Source organism: Mytilus galloprovincialis, chromosome 11 (assembly GCF_965363235.1).
Source record: "Mytilus galloprovincialis chromosome 11, xbMytGall1.hap1.1, whole genome shotgun sequence".
NCBI lineage: Eukaryota > Metazoa > Mollusca > Bivalvia > Mytilida > Mytilidae > Mytilus > Mytilus galloprovincialis.
In genome coordinates this window covers 72,004,556-72,028,878 of record NC_134848.1, presented here as the reverse complement: position 1 = coordinate 72,028,878, position 24,323 = coordinate 72,004,556, and the positions used below count along the sequence as shown (strand labels likewise).

At 33.4% G+C, this 24,323-nt stretch overlaps 1 protein-coding gene across 2 annotated transcripts in view; it reads right to left on the bottom strand.

Moving 5' to 3' along the window:
• LOC143052750 (intermembrane lipid transfer protein VPS13A-like) overlaps positions 1–14,652 on the bottom strand; it is a 136,753-nt gene extending 122,101 nt beyond the window's left edge. Inside the window, exons 1-6 of one of the 2 annotated variants that reach the window (XM_076225855.1) lie at positions 14,345–14,652; positions 11,201–11,244; positions 10,514–10,556; positions 4,134–4,229; positions 3,176–3,277; positions 825–994 (exon numbers count right to left, since the gene is read on the bottom strand). In XM_076225855.1, the coding sequence (XP_076081970.1) occupies positions 825–994; positions 3,176–3,277; positions 4,134–4,229; positions 10,514–10,556; positions 11,201–11,244; positions 14,345–14,444 (555 nt within the window). In that variant the 5' untranslated portion in view covers positions 14,445–14,652. The remainder of the gene's footprint in view (positions 1–824; positions 995–3,175; positions 3,278–4,133; positions 4,230–10,513; positions 10,557–11,200; positions 11,245–14,344) is intronic. The other variant, XM_076225856.1, reaches the window with a different exon arrangement.
• Positions 14,653–24,323: the final 9,671 nt, after the last annotated feature.

Genomic DNA, 24,323 nt, shown 5'->3' with positions numbered 1-24,323 from the left:
TTAATCAATAAAAATCATATATCAAAATACTAAAGCTGTTAATTTCAGTGTCTTTTGGTCTCATGTGAAGAGTTGTCACATTGGCAATCATGCCACATTTTATTTTTGTACATATAAAATTTGAAAGTATATAAACTTGTTCATTACATGTGATATATATAGATTATTGTTGGTCATCTCAACAATATCAGGGTATGAAATTAGCAGGGGCCCACAGGCCAATAGCCCCTAAAATTTGGTGTGGGCTACTTGAATGTCTGCTTTTCTCGTAAAGAACTATATATGTTGGCTACAAAATTTGAACTGTGGGCTACCATTACTATATAAAGATTATTTTTGGTCATCTCAACAATAATATTATTATATTGATTTTCTCGCTAAAGTCAGAATGTCGAAAGCAAGAAAAGCAACCGAGTTGAGATAACCAATGATAATCTGATTATGGCTATTTTACTGATGACGAAGTTGTTAATTTCCTTCACACATGCACTCATAGTTTCTAGCGATAATTTTCCATATCACTCTACTGTGCTGAGAAAGGAAATTTTCAGTCAGTAAGATCAAAGGAAAATAGTGATAAAAACAAATACATAATACTTTGTAGAATCTGTAATGACTTTCTAATATATTTTGGGTTAGTACAAAAGATGATTGCTGCTTTTATTAACATAATGGCTGTTGCAGAAAAAAAGATATTTTGTAATTTGAGAAAGAAACAAATTTTGGTGAGAAAAAGATTTCCATGAACTACTCATATCATATACATGAAAGACCTTTGGCAGTATTTAGCTGTCTTTTGCTCAGAAAATGTTACCCTTTATTACCTGGAAGAGTAACTCCTTCAGCGACACACCAATGGAGAAAGGACGTTTAGGATTGGAGTATTTATCTTCATATCGTACATGAACATTCATCACTTGTACTTGTAGATTTTTAATGATCTGTGCTGCCATTTTTTCTGCAAACGAGTCCTTCTTAACCTCTTTTGGCTTATCTATAATATAAATCAAATAAAACATAGAATGTTGAACAAACAGATTTTTTAACTGAAGATTGATATATTATAGACTTTCAATGGTCTTTAAAATGAGAGGGTGTTTCTCACAAAGTCACACAAGGGTGACAACCCTGAGATGAGCTTTGACAAACATCCACAAAAGAGTATTGATAACATGTTTATTGCTACAGCCTTTTTTTTCTGTTTGTATAAATATGAAAATTGAATTGAAAAAAAGGCCAATTCTATGTGTTTTTGGTTTTTTTTGCACAATCTTTTCTTATCTTTGATACATTTCTTCTAGTTTTAAAAGTTAAAATTGTTGTTTATTCATTCTTAATCTTATAGTCAACTTTCCATTTCTGTGTAGCAACATCCCAGCCGCACCAGCATATGGAGTATATGTGTCTCAATTGATACGTTACTCTAGAGCTAGCTCAAAGTATGTTGATTTTTTTGAACGAGGAAGACTGCTTTCTCAAAAGTTGCTAAGACAGGGCTATGAATCAATCAAATTAAGGTTATCACTCAAGAAATTTTACAGTTGCCATCAGGAGCTGATTGGCCATTATGACAAAAGTGTGTCAGAAATCATATCTGATATTCTTCCTCAGTTATAATAACCTTCTATCATTACCAAACTGAACAAAGAAATAACACAACGGGTGCTGTATACAGTGCAGGAAATGCCTACCCTCTGGAGCACCTGATTTCACTCCCCGTTTTTAGTGGAGTTTGTGTTGTTTCTTAATTATTATTTATAACTGTTGATGTAAATGTCCTTTGGTTTTGTGAGTCTTTGTTTACTCCTTGGTTTTGATTGTTATATTGTCTTAATAACACATAAATCTGATAGTGGATTTCTTCACATCTCCTAGCTGAGCTTGCACAAATATTGTAATAAAAAAGTTTTTTTTTTAATTTCTAATTGTCTTTTTCACTAATTTCATTTAAAATGAAATGCTTTTCGTGTTTTTTAAACCATAACCCTTATTTTCCATATTACAGAGATTTCACATTTGCCTTTAGCAGTGTTTATAGAAACAACTTCATTTTATTCATTAAAATCAATATCCCCCTTCAATATACAATGAAATCATCATCTAGCAATCATATCACTTATATCTAAAGTTCTATCAATTATTTTCTCAATGCATTTAATGGTAAATAATTATCAATTTTCCATAATTGCCATCTATGACTATGGTGGGATCTCTGTTATGTCTGATGTACAATATGTACATGTTTAATTAACCATATCTAGTGTATTGATTATGAACTTATGTATCTGTTATCATGTAATCATATTTATACAGCTCAGTTTTCTAATTTACTTGTTTTCTTATATACTTATCATTGAATATCATCTCTATAGCCGACTTGTTTAGGGTATTTCTGAACATGACAGAATTTGGAAAAAATATATCATTTGAAACATTTCTAAAAAATTTCCATAAATTAATCAACTGTTTCCTAGTATCAGTTCAATTCTTTTATTACTTTGAGCAAATAATGCTCATCAGTACAAAGATAATATATAGGCAAGTATCAGACTTGATGTGATGCTAGGCAATTCATTTGGCATGTGATGTAGTTGAAAATTAATATTTACTGCTACAAACAGAATTGGAAAGTCAATAAAGAACTAATTAATTCAAAATATTTTACTGACCATTCAGCTCATATTCCATTAGACATGTTAGATACAAATGTAGTAAAATGTTAGGTTTATGTAATTAAGAAATTTATGCAATGTTTTTATCATGCAAACATTGAGTAGAATAGGTTTTGCAATAATAAAAACCTGGTCTTAAAATTTTGAAAGATTTATTTGTTTGCAGCCTGTCCTGAAATAGCAATATCTAGTCTTGCATTTCCATCTATTGCTTAACAATTGCAATTATAATGCAAGCAAAATTTTCAGCATAAACAAAATCAAAGTACTGTAAATTCATAAATTATTGTGTGCATTTATTATTGCGATTTTGTCATTTAAGACTAAAATGCGATTTTTAATTTTTTGAGATTTTGAGAAAAAATCTGTTTAAATCATATGAAAAAATTCAAAATGAGAGTTTAAGTTTTTTACGATTATAACCCTGTCCCATTTTTTGCAATAATAAAACCTTTGCAATAATTTCTGAATTTACAGTACATGTAAATGTAATCATAACAAACCTTTGTCAGCCTCCAGTTTCTTGGCATCCTCTATCTGTTGTAATTTCTTCTGTTTAGATTCTTGTTTTGCTTTCTCCTCTTTTTCTTCATTGTACTTTACAGCTATTAAAATAAAATTACACTTTTTTTATTATTTTCAAACAAAAGACTATACCATGCATATGGCCTCTTGTATGGCCTAATACGTGTGATGGGCATTGATCATTGTAGAAGGATGTACAGTGACATAAAGCTTTAATTACTGTGTGATTTGGTCTCTTGTGGAGAGTTGTCTCATTGGCATCACACCACATCTACTTTTTATATATACATCAACTAGCTTTCAGTAACTGTGAGTACTCTCAGATCTTTTCTTTGTGTCTTTTATATTCTGTTAGGGTTATTTGTGCTTTGTATCCATCTAATATATAAGGCTCCCGGAGTCAGGATCGAGTAAGTAAGTTTTTGTTGTCTGTTTCTGTTTATGATATATTTTTTTGGTTTATTGTTTTTGTTTTGTTCATATATCAGGCCATTAGTTTTCTCATTAGAATTGTGTCACATTTGTCATTGCAGGGCCTATTGTAGAGCTCTTACTACATGTATGTAGTACGGGCTATGTGGCAACCTATGAAAATTGAGTTAAGATAAGAACCCTACAAAACGGACCAAAATTCATCTTTAATTTCATATCTGAATATTCCAAAATCAATCAAATACCTATAGATGTGCATGGAAAGCATGTATACGTGAACTTGTATAAGGTTGATTTATATCTGTGGCAGCTCATATATAGTTTAAAACTTTTTATTATGGATACTGTATGTAAAGACACTGATCATCATTTTTGCAAACAGGTGAACAGCTTAACCAACATTGGGTACAGTCAAGGCATACAAACATTGTACAAATTCTCCCAACTTACCAACATTAGGGACAGCCAAGGCATACAAACATTGTACAAATTCTCCCAACTTACCAACATTAGGGACAGCCAAGGCATATAAACCATCTATTGTTGCAACAACTGGCTCTGTATACAAATTTTTCCATGGTATTTTCAATGTAAGTTTTCCTGAAAAAAAATCAAGAATTTTTACTGAAAATTCAACACCAAATAATTACATACAGCTGTTAATCAAGTGTTTTTTACTCTAAATATTTCAGTTATAACCGTAAGTAAACTGTTCATACTTTTACCATTTTATGTGTCCATGATTGCTATGCTATTTGACAACCATTTTTATGGATGCATAGGGTGGAGGAACATAAGAATGCAGTACATATATAGACAGAATGAAAATTGCAAAACCAGACTTAAGGTGGCAACTTTCTGTCTCAAGATCATGAAGGATCAAATCTCAAGCAGATAAACCATTTACTAGACACTTTCTTCTCATTTCACTTAAATACTGTAAATTCAGAAAGTATTGCATGCATTTTTTGCATTTTTGTCACTTCAGACTAAAATGCACATTTTTTTTTGTGATATCGGGGTAAATCCGGTTTAATTCATATAACAAATCAAAGAGCTGATAGCTCTGAAGTGGAAGAAGGTGAATAAAAGGTAACTTGAATTACCATAAAAGCAGCCCCACTTACCCAGGCTGCTTTGTTCCATTATCGTTAAAATGTATTTTTTTTCTTCAAACAAGAAAAGGTCATAAGTACATGGATTTCCCATCCGTACAATCATTTTCTATGTTCAGTTGACTATGAAAATTAGGTAAAATCTTTAATTTGGCAGTAATTAAGAAGATCATATCAAGAGGAACACATGTGTACTAAGTTTCAAGTTGATTGGATTTCAACTTCATCAAAAACTACCTCGACCATAAACTTTATAACCAGAAGCAGGACGGACGGACAGACTAGAAAACATATTGCCCATAAATGGAGCATAAAAATAGTAAGACTTGTTACATACCTGCCAACTTTTGAAAGTTCCCATATGGGTTTTTACTGCACAACAATTTTAAAGGTTACAATTTTTAGCGACGTATTTTGCAAGATCTGGATTGTCTAGAAAAAGTGTCATATTTGTATGATGAACTTACATGCCTTTTCCTTAAGTCTGTTTGCATGATTCTAGTTATATATTAAATCGGTAGAAAAAATATACATGAAGCTAGCAGACCAGGGTTTATTTTCCAGATTAAGAATATTAGATGCTTGTTGAAATTTCCAATTTTGAATTATGCACAAAGATGGACCTTTAACAGGTTGGGAACAACACTCCAAATGAGGGTAACCTAACTGGAAGATCATCACAACCCACTGTAAAAAATGAACACAAAATAGAATTTTTCAATAAAATGCTGAAAATAGGCTTTAAAGTATTAAAATGCATTGCAAAAAACAAATATTTCATTAAATAAATTTAAGTAGAATATTCCTACATTGTGTCCTATGATATTCCTTTTCATATTGGATACAAATTTTATTGAGTCTACTGCAGACACTTTGTAGTCAAAGTGTTTCAACTGAGGTACTACACAGGCGTCAAAAGGCGTCATTATGGAGTAAAGGGGGTGGCGTCAAAAAGCGTCATTATGGAGGAAAGGGTTAAGTACTGAATGGTCAAAACATCATGTTTTTTTATCGACATAAATTTTGTCATAAATGTAACCAAATGATGTAGAAATTGTGTTTTTTCTTCAAATTTCCATCAAATTGTAATGTTTATAGTTCCATTATTGCCTCTCTATTTGAATAAAATAAAATAATAAGAAGAATCTGTTTCTTGTTTTGTTTTGTTTTGTTTTTGACAAATGATTGTTCACTGCTAGCAAATGAATCATTATATTCATATATCTTATCTGTATATATTTTTGTTCATGTCTTCATCTCCTTATCATTTGTAATTGTATAGACAAATAAGAAAGAAATAAGCTCCACATGTATATTTGCAACATCGTAAATTAATTAATATAACATTCTGTTGTAAACAAAATTATAATATAAACTTCAATTTAATCCTTGAAAGGAGGTCTAGATTGCTAAAATAATTTATAAATTTTAATTTTTTTATTTGTCCAAAATCATTTAAATTCATTTAATCAACATCCTTTTATGATTATTTGATTAAAATATTAATCATTTATAGTCTTTTTACAATTTACATTTTTAAAAGCAAAATAACTGAAAACAGGATAAAACAAAGGGAAGTAACAAAAAAGTATTTCAATATTCCCAATACACATCGTTTTGATAACACAACGGCAGTTAGCCGGAGGTAAACATCGTTGATTACCAGTATGTTTGACACCCAAGCTGTCAAGTGAAGCCATATAATTATACATCTTCTTTGATGTTCAGGTAAAATTTAACACAGGTGTCAATTACACCCGTACAGTAGTAAGAAATGATCAAATATGGCGTCTGAAAAATTTCATACACGGGAGTTTTTTCTCCTAAACGGGAGGTTCACATGTATGTTACGAAGGGCATCTAATTCACATGACAAAGGAAAACCATGAATAAAGACAACACTTTATATATCCTTTTTATTTATATAAAAACAAAATCTTCTTGTCTGCAGGATTGCAAATTCGTAACTTCAAGGGCGAACTTGTAAACAGGGCGAGTTGTCCCGATACCAAATTCACGCATGCGTAATACAAATATCTACAGTTAAAACATACTGTTACAAGTAAACAAATAACGTTCATGTGGATGAGATGAAATCTAATAATTTACATAAATAAAAGGGTCATATTTACGATAGTGATTGTTTTACAATCATAATTACAAATTAAATGATTCAGATGCCTAATCATGTGTAATAATCGGTGTCAGGAATTTATGTTGTTTTGAAATTGTAATACACGAAATGAATGCGGCATACGGAGACTCAATGCCAATGGTCAGCCCCTTAAGTCTTCAGAAGACTTGACGTCTTCTTCCACTAAAAACTCAAAATGCAAGTTTAAATTAATGTGATTAAAATCCTGTCGCACACTTGCAAAAATTTCTGAATATCCAACACCCTTGATCATGTTGATCATGCTTAAATTCTAGTGAGTATCATAAACAGAAAATATTGACTTCAATAATGCCTAAACTTTTATCCTTACTGAGCCCCTTTATTTATAGAAATTAGTGAGGGAGGTTTCAGTTCAAGTGTCAAGGTAAAACAAGATATGTTTTACCTAATAAATTATAAATGACTTTTTCTATGCAGAACAAATTAATACATTATGTCATTCAGTTTCCCTTTCATTTCATTCTTTTGACCTATCAACAGGACAATATATATTTCAATTATATTTTTTCAGTACGATTTGACAGATGTCATTTAAAATAAGTGATTGATGACAAACATTTTTTTAATTCCATTATAACACATATTGATTACCAATGGCCTTCATGGTCCAGTGAACACATGTGATTCATCAAGGTGTGAATTAAAGCATCAATTACATTAGTATTCACTATTGCAGAAAATATGTTACATTTATTCTGAGTGTTATCATAGTAATGCATTTGGAAGAAATATGTATTACCACATGTTTCTGAAGAAAAAATAAAATTGCATGTACATTTATTTGAAGGAAAAAAAATGACAATAATTATATTTTCATTAAAGAGAGAGATCAGGGATTTATCAAAACATGCTGAATAAATTTGTACTTGAATATTTTACTGAAAATACTTGGCTCGGAGCATTTCCTGATGAAGGTAAAAATGGTAAATCAAGAAAAGGGCTTTGGACATGTATATAAAATTTACAACATGTTAGTTTTTCTAGTTTTTAGGTAATTTTGCATGTTTTGACTTTCATCAAAATCTAGAGACATGATGATGTATCATAATGTAAGATTTCACAATTAGTTAAAAAAGTTTAATTTGGCATGATTTGAGAATAATTATCATCAGATAATGTTTAGAATGGGTCCTTCTTATTCCTAAGAGCTTTTACTGTCCTTTATTTAAAGAAAAGATTGTATCCTTAGGTAACACTTAAACCAAGCAATTATCAACAAATTAAAAATACTTATTTGATAAAATATAATTTCCTTGTTTGAATAAAGAAACAGTCTAAACTAGGATGTCACATGAATCTCTTTAAAGTATTGAAAATAAGTATGATAATCAACAAAGATTAGGGTCTTATGACAAGGGTCAATGAAAAGCCTATCCATTTACATTTATATCTAATATCATGTAATTTTATACAAGACATCTAACTAGAATTCCTTGAAAGTGCCATAGTTTAACAGTGTAGAGCAAGTATCAGGGGGTGATCTCGAGCTCTTGTCTGAAAATGGACAACTTGGTCAAGTTTATGGATAAAAAATAAATGATGGATAAATGAAAGCTTTTTTGTTAAATTTCTTCCTTAATATTATTTGGGTTTGCAAAATGTTTGGGTTTTTTCCCCTGTAGAAGAAATGTTGACCTGTTTACGTTTAAACATCTTCAAGTATTTATTCTCCCTTCCTTTTGTTTTATATGGCAACTAGGAATACAAGAAATTTGTAGAGGTGCACAATGAAGGACAAGGGGAGCAGAGAGAGAGGAAAGAATGGAGCATCTTTCCTATTATTTGGGGCAAGCTAGGACACTGAACGTTTACATAATAACATGGCAATCAAATTGATCAGTCAATAACATTCAAAATAATATATCAATATGATCTGTAATTTCTGTATCAACACAGACCTATCTTACCTAATCAACACACCTGTTAATCATTACCTTGTGTATTGATCAACTAATTACTATTGACATAAGAGATGTATGTTTATTGATGTCAATAAGTGATAATTTTCTAATTATTGTAAATTCAGAAATTGTTGTGAGGTTTTTATTTTTGTGAAAAAATGCGACAGAGTTGTAAACGCAACAATTTAAACTCGCATTTTGAAATATTTTATATGAATTAAACAGGATTTTACTAAAAATCGTAAAAATTAACTTGCATTTAAGTCTAAAGTGACAAAATCACAATAATAAATGCACACAATAATTTCTGATTTTCCAGTCACTGAGCTAACAAAAAAAACTTTAAAGGGGCACTAGCTGCCAAATTCATGTTCACCGATTTGACTCAAATTCTAATATATTGTTTATAACAATGTAAAACATTTTTTAAACTATCAAAAGTATAAAATAAACAATTTAAAGGACATGGTCTCAATAAGATGTAGCTTCGTTTCCTAAGAATTTTAGCCAAGACGCCATCTAATTAACTATCGAGTTGAACTTCTATGACCATATAAGCGATGTAAACATAAACAGAGATATAAATAGATTAAGCAGCTCGTGCAATTATATTTTTATAGGTCTGTCAAATTTTGTTTTATAAATTATAAATTAATGTTTATTGTCGTTTTTACCTTTATAAGAAAGATTTTTTCGGATCGAATTAGTCAATCAAATTATTTACCTTTGTTTCACTTTCAATGTTGACATTCTTTTCCTTTAAATAACCATACACGGGCAATGCATGAGAATTCTATCTCTTTCTACGGGGTTAAACAGGAGCTCACATGAATACGGATTTAATGAGGTTGAGTTTTTCACTTGCAAGTGAATAATTCAGTATCTATGTTTATTAGCTTTATTTGACAAAATTGAACCATTTTAGCTGATAAATCCAAGTTATTATTTCACTATTTCACTTTCATTATTTATTGAACAAAAAAAATCATACTTCAGATTTTTTATATACCTTATAGCTAGTGCCCCTTTAACAATGTTTAAGTTAAGGTATTAATGTAGTTCTGAATAAGCGGTATCTCTCAACACCGCTCAGGACCTCCTGAGTGCACTCAGGCAGTCTGCACCGTTAGCCACTAGTCCGATGCCCCAGACTAGTAAAATTTCATTCTGACTAGTAAGCAAAACATTGTTTGGACAAATAAGAAAAATTTCTGAATATTGGTCTTCGGACTAGTAGTTGAAAAAGTTTTTGGTGCAGACTGCTCAGGACATACAAAGTGCTCTCAGGACCCTTTTTAGTCATCGTATCTGCACACAGTATGGCGGTATATTCGTTATACACTTCTCATTTTAGATTTAAATTTTGGTAAAATTTGAAATCGAACTTAGATACATGTATGTTAATTCTTATAAAATAATGAAGGCAGTGTCACTGATTACACAACTACTGAGTCGTGAATACCCCTGAATAAGCCTGTCAAATAAGTCGGTGAACTTTGGGACACTTTTCCCATAAAATATATAGTTATTTCTTAATAAAATTTATTGCCCAATCTGAAGATTATTCAACATCTGGTTCTTAAGTTTTCTCTACTGTTTCCAGAGTATATTTTACATGGACTTATAAACACATTAAAGAAACATCTTTACTTGGATCATTTGGGAATTTGCTTTGATTCTATATCTACTCACCTATATGGCCTGCTTTGATTTTTACTGGTAAATCTAAGTCATCCTACAAAAAAATCACCATGAATTAGGAAATAAGAATTAAAATAATCAAAATAATTTATTTTTCATCATCATTTGATCACGACTTTTAATTTGAAAAAATGTTATTTCATGAGCTATTTTTTTAATAAAATTTTGATAGTCCATAGGAATTCATGTAAATTGACAAAGATGTAATGTCAAGTAAGGCCTGATAAATATCAATACTGTTTCCATAAGTAACAGTTTTGTTATCATGGTTATAGTCTGGAAAACCTTTGTAACAAAACATTTAAATAAATGTAATTAGAGAAGTAGATAGCATTTTAAATTTCTTTTTCACCAAAATATTAATTTTTTTATAAAATGATATAAGAATGTATAGCAATATGACCAAATCATGAAATGCTGTCATTTTAAAACAAAAACCAAAATAAAATGTTACATTCCTAGTTCAGTCATGATTAATGGATTCAACATACAGAACCAGCATTATATGATTAACATTGTTCGTTGAATGTTCGAACTCAATTTCTGACACATATTTCAAGCTTTCCTTCTTGCCATTGTTTCTACTGCAATATACCAAAACAATTTCCATATTTGTAACATTTTAACCTACAACATGTACAAAGACAATCAAATTGTAAATTAAAACATTCAACTTACCAATGCACTTTCCTTCAAATCCAAGTTCTGTAACACTGCATCTCCTGAAATGGTGAAATTTGTATAGTGTATAAACTGCCTTAATTTCCAGTGGCAAATATTTCATGATTATAAAGGAGGAGAACAAATTAAATAATAAATTTCTTTAATTCTTTGATTTCATAAATGTCTGAATGTATTTGGTATATGGAGATTACTCAAATGCAGCCTGTACATTTACCCACTAGTCTGATGATCCAGACTAGTAAATATAATTCGGACTAGTGAAAATTTTCAAGATTTTATATAGTCATATTTAGTTTCCGTATAATCATGATAATATGAAAAAGTGTTGGCGCAGACTGTACGTTGTTGTCATATAAATAACTGAATAATGCTTTCAACAAATGTTCAAAATCTAAAATATTTTTTTTTTATTTTCTATATTCTCTTAATATACTTAATTGCTGCAAATTTTGAAACAATAAAAACATCACAAAATAATTCTGAATTTACAGTATATGTAAGCCAAAAAAAGTGTCCCATGAAATTGTGTCCTTTAGAACATTATTTCACAGTTCATCTGTGAAATTTTGTTCATGGGATAGAATATCACATTTTTTAACTATAAAATCGTGTCCCCCTAAGTGAAAAATTGTCCCTAGTACTTGCACATAATTTCCATGATTTCATGGATGTTTTATAAAAATATGTCACAAAAGACAATATTTCATAGTGTAGCTATTTTTTTCTGTCCCTAAAGAAGGGAAATAATTTAGCAATCATTGAAATGTTTTAATTAATTAGTCGACGATAACCCCTTGAAGAGCCTCAGTTAGTCATAATCAGATCTACTTGATTAAGTTCTTAACATCAAACAAACTGCAGTTGTTTTTATAGTTCCTCATCATAAGACTTGCCAGAACTTATATTGAAATGTATTGCTAAAAGTTTCTTTATGTCAAGGTTTTTTTAATTGTCATTTTAGGCCAAACAACAAAAATATGTGTATTCAAGCCATTTTGTGTGATATTATAATTTGTAAGTTATAAATTGTTCAATAAGTGTATTGTTTTCTAAATGGTGAAGAAAACCACTTTCCCTAGAATGGAGTAAACATATAATTATCAAAATTAAAACCTTGTAAATTTAAGGTAGGATTGTAAAAATTTAAATTACATGTATACAAGGTTATGTTTTAACCTGTGTTCAAGGTTTCTTAACATTACCATGTGACTTATTTAACAACTTGTCTAAATATAGATGTGTGTATTTATCTTTTTTACAAATAGATAATTAAGTCGACATATAATATCACAAGACGTTGACAAATCTTGTTTAGGATAAAATCAAAGTAAGGGTGGCAACCTTAGATAACAGAACAATATTTGTTTCAATGATAAAATAAAATTCTCTATGACAGTATTATAGAATATCATTCTAGTTAAAAAGAAAGAATTTTAAGATAAGATTAATAATGTCCCCTTGCTTGAAATTATATTATCTGTGTAAAAAAACAAAACATAGTTCAACCTTAAGCATAGAATAAAGATCAATAGAGAATGCTGTGCTTAAAATTGGTGTAAAACACCAAAAATAATCAAAGAGCAGAATGCTCTGAGGGATACAATTGCCATAGTTTTCATTGACACATGTATAGCAGTTCTGCCAACTTTTCTTTTAATAAGCAAATGCATGAGATTTGGCCAAGATTGAAAAGATCAGAGTAAAAAAATAGATCCAAGGATACTGCCACAAAAAAGCATGAACATGCGTGAGTCTCAAGCATTTTTGGCAGCCCTGGTACAGCTGGATAGTATTATTTTCAAAAACTAATTCAACTGCACATGCAAAATGTAATAATCTGAATAGTTACTAAACTTTAAAAATAGCCAATCCCGGATACAAGTGTATGAGCAATGTACTTATTGTGTTTTATTTTTGTACTATCAATTCCAAGTTTACTTTCCACAGCAGTCACTGAGAGTGAGAGAAGGTATTTCACTTCGTATCTTATCACCGTTAAATCTAGGAGGAACCCCATTTCTAATGCTTTAAATATTATTTTTTGGATCAGTGGGCATGACTCCTTTCCGTACACACTCCTCTGTTTTAATTGAGATCGTTCTTAATACAACATACATGTATGTCAACACCAACTGCCGGAGATACACATATGTCCATGCTTTAATTTAAGCAAGCTTCTTCTCGTTGCTGTATCACTTTCAAATAAAAGAACATGGATTTAAGAGCGTTATATTTTTCTTCAATTGGTCCCAAATGTAATGGTCATTTTGGTGTGACGTCATATATTGAATGACGGTCGTTATTCAGTTAAACATCTGACGTCACAGACATAGATGGGTTATATTTTCTGGCACACAAATGCAACCTTGAAAAACAACTGGCAGCGAGAGGGTTAAGATTCAACTACATGTATTAATGCGGAAACTTTTCTTTAATAACATTAATGGTACCAATTTTCCTGCACCAGACGCGCATTTCGACAATACATGTCTCTTCAGTGATACCCGTGGCCAAAATATTTGAAATCCAAAGCTTAAATAAAAGATAAAGAGCTATAATCAAAAAGGTCCAAAAAGTATAGCCAAATCCGTGAAAGGAATCAGAGCTTTGCATGAGGGAGATACATTCCTTAATTTATAATAATTTCTAACATTTTGTAACAGCAAATTTTAATACCACAAAAAAAAATCCGTATTTTCTTTAAACATTTTAAAATACTTAAATAGAACAAGAATGTGTCAAATATTATGGTATAAGTAAAGTTACAGGACAAAAAAAAATACTGGATTTGAGGGTGTGTACTTTTTTAGAAATTCCTTTAATTTTTACTTTCATTTTCATTTTTCTTATGTGTGTTATAGTCATTGCAATTGTGTGTTTAAGTTGTATGTATCAATGCTATAAATCAAGAATATTTTTATTTCTTAAGACTTTATGCTATGGCCAGTATGGGTAAAAACGTAACAAATGAATTTGGTAATAAAGTTCTGGCTGCAATGTAACTAAGTGAAAGATATTTTATAAAACACCAAAGATTTATTTATCACTTTTTAAACGAATATTTGACTGTCATGGTCTGCATCTTCCTCAGCATCTGGATGATGCAGTCATGCATATCGTCAACACCGGTTTTCTTACCTCCCCAAATACCCAACTTTAGCTGGGATCTGTCCAAATTCTCAACATAATCGCCAAGGTACTTGTTGATGAGGTCAACAACTAGTGACTCGAAAACCATTTTGATCTATGCGTGACACAAACAATCCACTAAATAACGAAATGCATTCCAAATATTGTCTGCAAAATCACTTTCGTCTTCCTACGCCATTGATCACTGGTAACCGGATGTTATTCTAGTGTTGATTTAGCGAAAATGACCATCTAAATACGAAAACCAGTTTACTGCGACTTATTACTTTTGCTTGTTTCGCCTGCCGACGTTAAGAATGAAACTTTTACGGTAACAGTTTAAATTCAGCGCATGATTAGAGGCCCCACACAGGAAAATATAAATCTGAAGCAATTAAATTTATAAATGATAGTGTAACGTTTTTCGTTTATTACATGCATCACTGGGTTTTATGATCATGATATAATTAGATTAATGACTTAGCCGCATTAACTGTTATAAAGTAATTCCTTACAATCTATGTTTATCGCCTTCAATCAGATTGTACTTGTTAAATGTCAAATCAATCATGTTAATCAGCTGGTGCCCCTGTGCTAAGTTTATACAGGTGTCTCGATTGACCTTAGCTTCGGTTGACCTTAGCTCCGGGCTCCGGGCTCCGGGCTCCGGGCTCCGGGCTCCGGGCTCCGGGCTCCTGTAACATAGCTCCTGTAGAATATTTCTTTGTTCAGAGTTATTTAACCATATTGTAATCAGGTTACTAGAGTAGTATAAAAGAGAGAAATAGTTGTAGATGCGGGGGAGACGATTTTGTGTACGAGAGGTGTGTACTTACGATTTATGATTATACCACCGTATTGTTGAGCCTGCAGTTTAGATGTTGTAAACTTATATTACTGTTACATGTAGTTTGGATTATTGAATAATACAGTATTGAACTTTTAATCGACTTTGTGTTTATGTTAACTTGCAAGACTTCGTTCAGACTATACCAGGATCCATTTATTTATTTATGTGACCAGGATTCCCTTAATCACGCTACCAGAGATTTTTAGGGTAACCCTGTTAAAGAGAATACTTGGCATTTGTCGTTCCGTGTACGAGTGAAACTTAGACACCAAACAAGACAGCACATACACAAGAATACACACTTAAGTTCAAGTTGCATCACGGCAAAATAACCAACTAAACTACTTTTTCGTCACATTGGTGGCAGCGGTGGGATTTACTGTGTGTGACTTCAACGAACTTGCTAGAGATTATACAATGGAAACACCAAGAAGGACAACAAGGACATCAACTCAGGCTCCAACGCTCTCTCAGGTAAGGCAGAATTGCTTTAGAAATCAAGTTTCCCCAGCAGATTCTGGGTTAGGTAATTCGCCTGCCACTGGACGTACTCTTAATGATTTTCATACGGAGACTATGCCAGAGGTCCGGTATCGCCGGAACATCGGGCACTGTTACCCAAGAAAAAGTCATTATAGAGTTATCCAGGAGAGGAGCAATACGGAAAAAGACGGAGGAAATGGTTGGAAGAAATTTTGGCAAATATGGGTTATTTTGCTTACACTCAGTAGCGGCCTCGTCGCATCAGCATGGATCTATTTTCCTAACAACCGGGTTGTACAGAAATCTCAGGAATACGTTATGATTGGGCTTTTGGTGATAATAGGACTATTAATTTGTACAATTGTTTTAAAATTAATATGGAATTCCGTTCTAAATGGTCAGAAAATAGACAACGCTCCACCGACATGGTCCGAGAGGAGACGGAGGTCTGATGACAGTCGTAAAAAGTATATTTATAGGACTCCAGCTCGCACCATAATGGATGAAAGCGATACGCCCTATGACTCAGATGAAGTGCCCTCTTACTCCTGTCCTAGTCCTAATAGCCCTGTTTTTAACGGGCAAAGGAACACGGAAATGGAGTTATCCGGGCACGAATCGGAAAACATGGGCGCATCGACAAAACAAATTCAATCGCCAGATTTTCATAATCGGGCAAATGAACTAACTACGGATATGCCGAAAACCAGGTGTTTTCGTGTGAGAAATATTCGACCAGCAAACGAATATCCTGTCCGTAGAACATTTTCCGGAGTTAGCGATGACGTTTGGAATGAATTTATCCAATACTTTGAGAATATATCCGAACTAAATGTTTGGAATAACGAAAAGGCACGTAGGGTACTACTAAGTACTTTAAGAGGACAAGCTGAGACATTTGCATACGGGATGCCATTAATTATTCAAAGAGATTATGAACGCCTGAAACAAAAGATGGAAGAAAGATTTGGACATACAGCGATGAAAGAGAGGTATGTCACGGAGGCAAAACTGAGAAAGAAACAACCAGAGGAATCCTTGAGGGATTTTGGTCAAGCTATTGAGGACTTGTACCGTAGAGCATATCCGGACACTCCGGAGATAGTAGAGGAAAACTCTATAAAAGCGTTCCTTGACAAGTGTGGTCAATCTGAAGATTTTCGCCTTGCCGTTAAGCGAACTAGACCTAAGACCCTGCAAGAGGCTGTAAATAATTCGATGCGAGAAGAATGTTTAAGAGCTGGGGAAAAGGACCTTGCAAAGGAATACAAACCAGTTCAGCGGCCAATATTTGAAGTTGGAGAGGGGAAAAGTAGCGCAACTGAAGAAAAAGATGGAGTACAGATAGAACATGTCGACAGGAACATGGGACTCCATAATTACCCACGGAATAACGGAATCGGACCCCAAGTGAGGTCCTATAATCGTGATGGATGGCGTGGAAGAGGCAGATCCCAGAGTTTTATAAATCGTTCACAGAATTTCCGAACCCAAGGAGGTTATCGTAGAGATACTGAAGAAAAAGATTTAAACTAGATGTGATCGACACTGAAGGCCAGGTGTCGGTCAACCATGGGCGGCCTATAAAAGATGAAAATTTAATGATAAGTCAGAAATTGATTAGAAAACGTAAAAGAAAAAGACTTAAAGAAGGTAAAAATATATTAGATAGCTCTAGTAGCGATGGGTGTAATGCTACCAGAAACCGAGGCCCTTGTTTTGGTGCCCCGGATAGACTGGAACGTGTTACTGCCCTAGCTCGAGTTAAGAGTACGGGTTGTATGATGGTACAAGGCAGAGTAGGAGGAGTTTTAGCCAATTGGAAGATAGATACAGGAGCTAAAAGTACATTTTTAACAAAAGAAACGTATGAATTGGTAGTAGATAAGCCGGTACTCCAACCCGTAGATATTAATTATGTTACAGCCAATGGACAGAGACTTGAATGTTTAGGAAAAGCTTCAATGACTTTGATATTTGGCGACAAAAGTTTTGAACATGAAATAATTGTAGGAGGTGTTAACAGTAACCTTATAGGTGAAGATTTCATTACAATGTACCGTTGTGTATGGGACCATGATGAGTCCTGCTTAGTAATCCAAGGTAGTCGAATACCGTTGGAAGCTTCAGACCGAAAAATGAGTTCTAGGAGGGTTATTGCCCTAGAGACTATCCTGGTGCCAGTTGGACACGAGGCCGTAATAAAGTCAGGTTTGACTAACCGGACAGGTATTACGGGTAAAGACAGTTTTGTGGGTATCCTAACTCCAGAAAAGTCTTTTCTAGAAAAACACTGCTTGGCAATAGCAAAAACGTTGGTGGATGCAACTAACCAAATAATATATACCCGATTGTACAACCCTGGACTAGTAGAAGTTAGGGTTTACAAGCATACCCATATGGCTTTATTTACCCCAGTTAGTAAAATCGGTCCTACTATTAATCTATGTCAGCAGAATCCGGCTCAACATGTTAATCAAGTGACAATAGATACAGATACCAGCATAGTACCAGAACATTTACAGTTGGTGTTTGACAGAGGTTGCAAACACTTAAAAGGTGAACAAGTTGAAAAATTTAAAAAATTTATTTTAAAGAACCAAAATTGTTTTGCGAGACCAGGCGAAGTTGGGCGAACACACCTAGGGATTCACAAAATTAAGCTGAAGGACGAAAAACCAGTTAGGGAACCACCTAGGCGAATTCCGATGTTTAAAAGACAAGCAGTAGAAGAAGAAGTAAAAAAGTTAGAAGAACGGGGTCTTATAGAGAAGTCGGTTAGCCCTTGGTCTTCACAAGTGGTAATGGTCCAGAAGAAAGATGGCAGTTGGCGCATGTGCGTTGATTACCGGAAGTTAAATGAGAAGACGGTAAAAGATGCATATCCTCTGACGAGAATAGATGAAAATCTTGATGCCTTAGATGGAGCAGATTGGTATACTTCACTTGACCTTGACATGGCATATCATCAGGTCCCAATGGTAGAAGAAGACAAGGAGAAAACAGCGTTTGCTACCCCAAGAGGGGGTCTCTATCAGTTCACAACTATGCCGTTTGGTTTATGCAATGCGGCTAGTACATTCGAAAGAATAATTGAAAAGGCCCTTAGTGGATTGCAGTGGAAAATAGCGGTTTTGTACTTAGATGACATCGTTGTTTTTGGAAAAACATTAGAAAAACATTTTGAAAACATTGAACAGGTCCTTAGTAGACTCAGTGATGCTGGACTGAAGTTGAAACCAAAGAAATGCAATTTCCTACAGAAAGAGATACAATTTTTGGGGCATGTTGTTTCAAAATCAGGCGTAAAAACAGACCCAGCAAAAGTCGTAGAAAATATGAGGAAACCGACAACGGTGACACAAGTAAGAAGCTTTCTTGGGCTATCATCCTATTACAGGAAGTTTATCAAAGACTACTCGAAAGTAGCTAAACCACTATTTGATTTAACTAAAAAGGACACACGTTTTATTTGGGACGAGGAGTGCGAAATTTCATTCCAAGAGCTGAAAACAAGATTAATTACAGCACCTATATTGGCATATCCTCGGGCAAATGGGTCTGAGTTTATACTGGACACTGATGCTAGCGCTTATGCTATTGGAGCTGTACTTTCTCAAGTACAAGATGGAAAAGAGCGTGTAATTGCTTATGGAAGCCGATGTCTTGACAAACCAGAGAGGAACTATTGCGTTACCAGACGAGAAATGTTAGCAGTAGTCTACTTTACGAAATATTTTAAACATTACCTATTAGGCCGTGGTTTCAAATTAAGAACTGACCACGGTTCGTTAACATGGCTGCAAAATTTTAAAGATCCCGATGGACAAATACATAGATGGATCCAGCAATTAAGTCAATTTCATATGAAAATTGAACACCGACCTGGCAACCGACATGGTAATGCGGATGCGATGTCAAGATTAAAAACAGAAACAGGTATTTTCTGTAAACAGTGCGAAATGCCCTGGGATTACATCTATGATGGTCCGTGTCATATAGAAATCAAAGAGATGAAAGAAGGAGAGAAAACAAATTGTCCAGTGGACACTATTACAAATTCAGGAGAATTTGAAAATAGCGATGAGGAAGTAAATGATCATTGTCGCTCGAGCCCACAACAAAATTCCACTTCTTTTAGCGGGTTTTTGATCGGGCAAGACGACAGTGTTTCGGGAGAAACCTCAAAAATAAAGAGGGGGAGAAAACCAAACAGACCAAAACAAGCGAAACAAATACCGCAACCGGATACTGACTTTACCTTAGAGGTCATACGAGACAAACAAGAATCTGATTCAATTTTAAAACAAATCTTGAAATACAAAATTGAAGGAAGAAAGCCTGATTGGGGAGAGATAAGCTACGAGAGCGTACAGTTAAAATATTGGCTTGCGAGATGGGAATCGATCGAAATGAAGAACGGAATTTTATGCATGTATTGGGATGATGACACAAAGAAAGGGAGATGGAAAATATGTGCTCCAAATTCAATTGAAAAAACGATCCTCTGGTACCTACATGACACTAAAACAGCAGGACACTTAGGTATAAAGAAGACGTATGAAAAAGCCAAACTATCGCCATTTTATTGGCGAAATATGCAAGAGTCAATTAAAAATTATGTAAACCAATGCGAAATATGTGGGGAACGTAAAAATCCTCCTAACAAAAAAAGACATTGTATGAAATCATATGTTGTAGGAGTTCCGTTTGAAAGGATTGCCACAGACATTGCAGGACCTTTTCCTATAACTGATGATAAAAATCGTTATATATTGGTTGTCGGTGATTATTTTTCCAAACTTACAGAGGCTTATGCTATGCCAGATATTCAGGCTAAGACGGTTGCAAATATAATTTTTCGAGCATGGATTAAAAGGTATGGTTGTCCAATAGAAGTCCATTCAGATCAAGGGAAACAATATGAGAGCGCCTTGTTCAAAGAAATGTGTACCCTGCTAGAAATAAATAAGACAAGAACCACACCTTTTCACCCTCGATCGGATGGTATGATTGAACGTATGAACCGAAGTATAAATGATATGCTTTCAAAATATATAAAATCACAACAAAAAGATTGGGATCAATGCTTAGATTTTATAATGATGGCCTACAATTCAACGCCACACGAAAGTACAGGGATAAGCCCGTATAAATTAGTTTTTGGTAGAGAAATGAGTTTCCCTATTAACATCATAACGGAACCAATAGAGGAAATGTCTCAAGACCCAAAATATACATCAGAGTATGTCACTGAGTTGGAAGAAAGGCTACGGGAAGCTCATGATCTTGCGAGAAAACATTTAAAGAAATCAGCGGAAAGGCAGAAAATTTTATATAACACCAATGTAAAACGTCACAATTATGAGAAAGGGGATCTAGTATGGAGGAATCAAAAGAAAAATACACCAGGACTAAAATTAAAGATTGCCCGACAATGGACAGGACCATGGGTAATAATAGATAAGAAAAGTGATATTATTTTCAAAATTCAACATTCGAAAAACTCGACAGCTGTAATAATCCATGGAGATAATTTAAAACCTTACAAAGGAAATAAGAAAGCCAAATGGTTCACAGAAAATAATGAAGAAAGAATACCGGTAGAAATACCAAGTCTCACCGAATTTTCAATTATGACATCCCCAGGTCAACAAAATGATAAAAAGTCAGAAACACAACACCAATTAATAGCGGTTGAAAGAGCTGATGATGTTAAATCAACTGAAGAAGAAGAAATAGGGAATAAAATGAAAGATGTCGTAACTGATAGAGACGAATCTCACGATATGCCTGCCATGATTGCTGATGATGATCTGGATAACCGCCCGATTACTCCTGAAATTACACGAAAACCACCCCGGTTGTTACGCAAACCAAAATTGCGGGAGAATATTGGTTGTAAACAAGTGCAGACTCGTAGTACCAGATCGAGGAGAAACATTAAGTTACCATTGAGATATCAAGATTTTGTAGAGCCTATAATGGAAGAAGATAATTATAAATATATGTGTAAAGATTGTGGGCAGGGATATGCCAATAAGAGAAATTTGAGGAGACATCGCAATCAAATTCATGAGAATAAAATAAAATATTTCCGTTGTTCTGTCGTGGAATGTGAGAAAACTTATTTTAGACGTGAGTACCTTATATTACATTTACAGTCTGCACATCATATAAATCGAAATGAGGCTAAGGAGCAAGCACAGAGAGCATTACATGAAACCGGAAATAGGAGTGAGGTGAATTCCTCTAGAAAGAAGGCTAAAGAGCAGAGTAATGTGCATGGACCTGTTGCAAGCACAACTAAGACCCCTACTACAAAACAGTCAGAAAATTCGGCCTCTTCATCAGAACAAGACAACTATGTAGATTTTATCGACTTACATGCAGATAGCAGTGAATTCAATCCTGAAGTAGAAAGAACCTGTAGCCAAGAAAATATTCCGGAAACAAATACGAAGATAGACGAGGATACATTTTATGAACATGATAAACTTTTAGACAGTTTAGAGGAAATTTCCAATGACCTCGATGAACAATTAATGGATACTGAGTCGCTTCCAGGTTCTTCAGGACTCTGCTCTCCACAAGAAAACGAGGATGTAACTGAAACAGTGGAAACCATTAGTGTATCCCTTGTTACAACAAGGATGTATTTGGGAGAAGATCTGTTATCGGAAAGGAGGGAACATGTCTTTTCTTCGTCATTACATAACGATCCCCGGGAGATGGACTGGGAATTGTTCTTTGAGGGTGTACAAGAAGAAATACAGGCACATGCCCGAGATGAACACCGACGACAGGCTGATGCAGAAATTCTTAAAAACTAACAATGAACAATAATCATGATTTATAAATGTTTTCATTTTTTTTTATTAGTAGTAGTAAATACATGTATATATACAGTGACAATTGGTATAGTAGGAATTTAAACTTTATTTGGTGCACGAGACCCTAAACATGTTGTTATGGTGTCACGGAGCCCTTTAAAAGTACAAATTGGTGCACGAGACCCTAAACATATTGTTATGGTGTCACGGAGCCCTTTAAACAACGATTACTACAATAAATAAAAAACCCAATAAATTCTTTTGTTTTAAAAGTTTTAAATCTAAAAACAAAAAGTGTAGACTTAAAATATATCATTGTCAGCATTAGTTAGCATATATATATTGTGTTATATTTTTTTGTTTTGATAGTTTCTTATGTTGGTTTTTTTTAGCAGGGATTTTTATATTTTAATTTTATCGCAAAAATTGTTTGTTTTTAAGGCGTTTTTGAGTCATTATGAAAATTTGGAACCTGTGACCCTACTATTTGATTGGTGTCAATCGGAACAAATTTCATTTTGTCTTTTAAGTTACTCTTGGATCCCAAGTTTTTTTTTGTTGTTGTTTTTTTTTTTTTTTCTTAGTTTCCAGTGGTAGTCGGGATATCCCTATTAAATGAGTAATTTTTTTTTTATAATTGTATATAGTTTTTTTTTTTTTGAAAGATGCAATATGCTTAAAGGAGCTAAGTCAGTCCAAGTTTTTTTTAGTGTGATTATTATTTTTTTATTATGAAATATGATATGTCTCAGGGTTGCTTTGTTTTCCATATATATGTGTATAATAATGACAATTTTTTTTTTAACAGTGTTTTTTTTTTTAACTATTTTTTTTTTATATATATGTACCTGTGGTACTGTATTATAAGTTTATGAAACTCAGTTTATTATTATTAAAAACATACATTTATAGTGCGTAAACTGAACAGTGGAAGTTCAGGGCTAGGAGGGGGGCTGTGTAACGTTTTTCGTTTATTACATGCATCACTGGGTTTTATGATCATGATATAATTAGATTAATGACTTAGCCGCATTAACTGTTATAAAGTAATTCCTTACAATCTATGTTTATCGCCTTCAATCAGATTGTACTTGTTAAATGTCAAATCAATCATGTTAATCAGCTGGTGCCCCTGTGCTAAGTTTATACAGGTGTCTCGATTGACCTTAGCTTCGGTTGACCTTAGCTCCGGGCTCCGGGCTCCGGGCTCCTGTAACATAGCTCCTGTAGAATATTTCTTTGTTCAGAGTTATTTAACCATATTGTAATCAGGTTACTAGAGTAGTATAAAAGAGAGAAATAGTTGTAGATGCGGGGGAGACGATTTTGTGTACGAGAGGTGTGTACTTACGATTTATGATTATACCACCGTATTGTTGAGCCTGCAGTTTAGATGTTGTAAACTTATATTACTGTTACATGTAGTTTGGATTATTGAATAATACAGTATTGAACTTTTAATCGACTTTGTGTTTATGTTAACTTGCAAGACTTCGTTCAGACTATACCAGGATCCATTTATTTATTTATGTGACCAGGATTCCCTTAATCACGCTACCAGAGATTTTTAGGGTAACCCTGTTAAAGAGAATACTTGGCATTTGTCGTTCCGTGTACGAGTGAAACTTAGACACCAAACAAGACAGCACATACACAAGAATACACACTTAAGTTCAAGTTGCATCACGGCAAAATAACCAACTAAACTACTTTTTCGTCACAATAGTTATCTTCTTCTTTCCTCTATAACTTCCTCCAATAGTTGGAGTTCACCAACCTTACTAAATTAAGGTTGGTTAAACCCTTACAATAATTAATTATT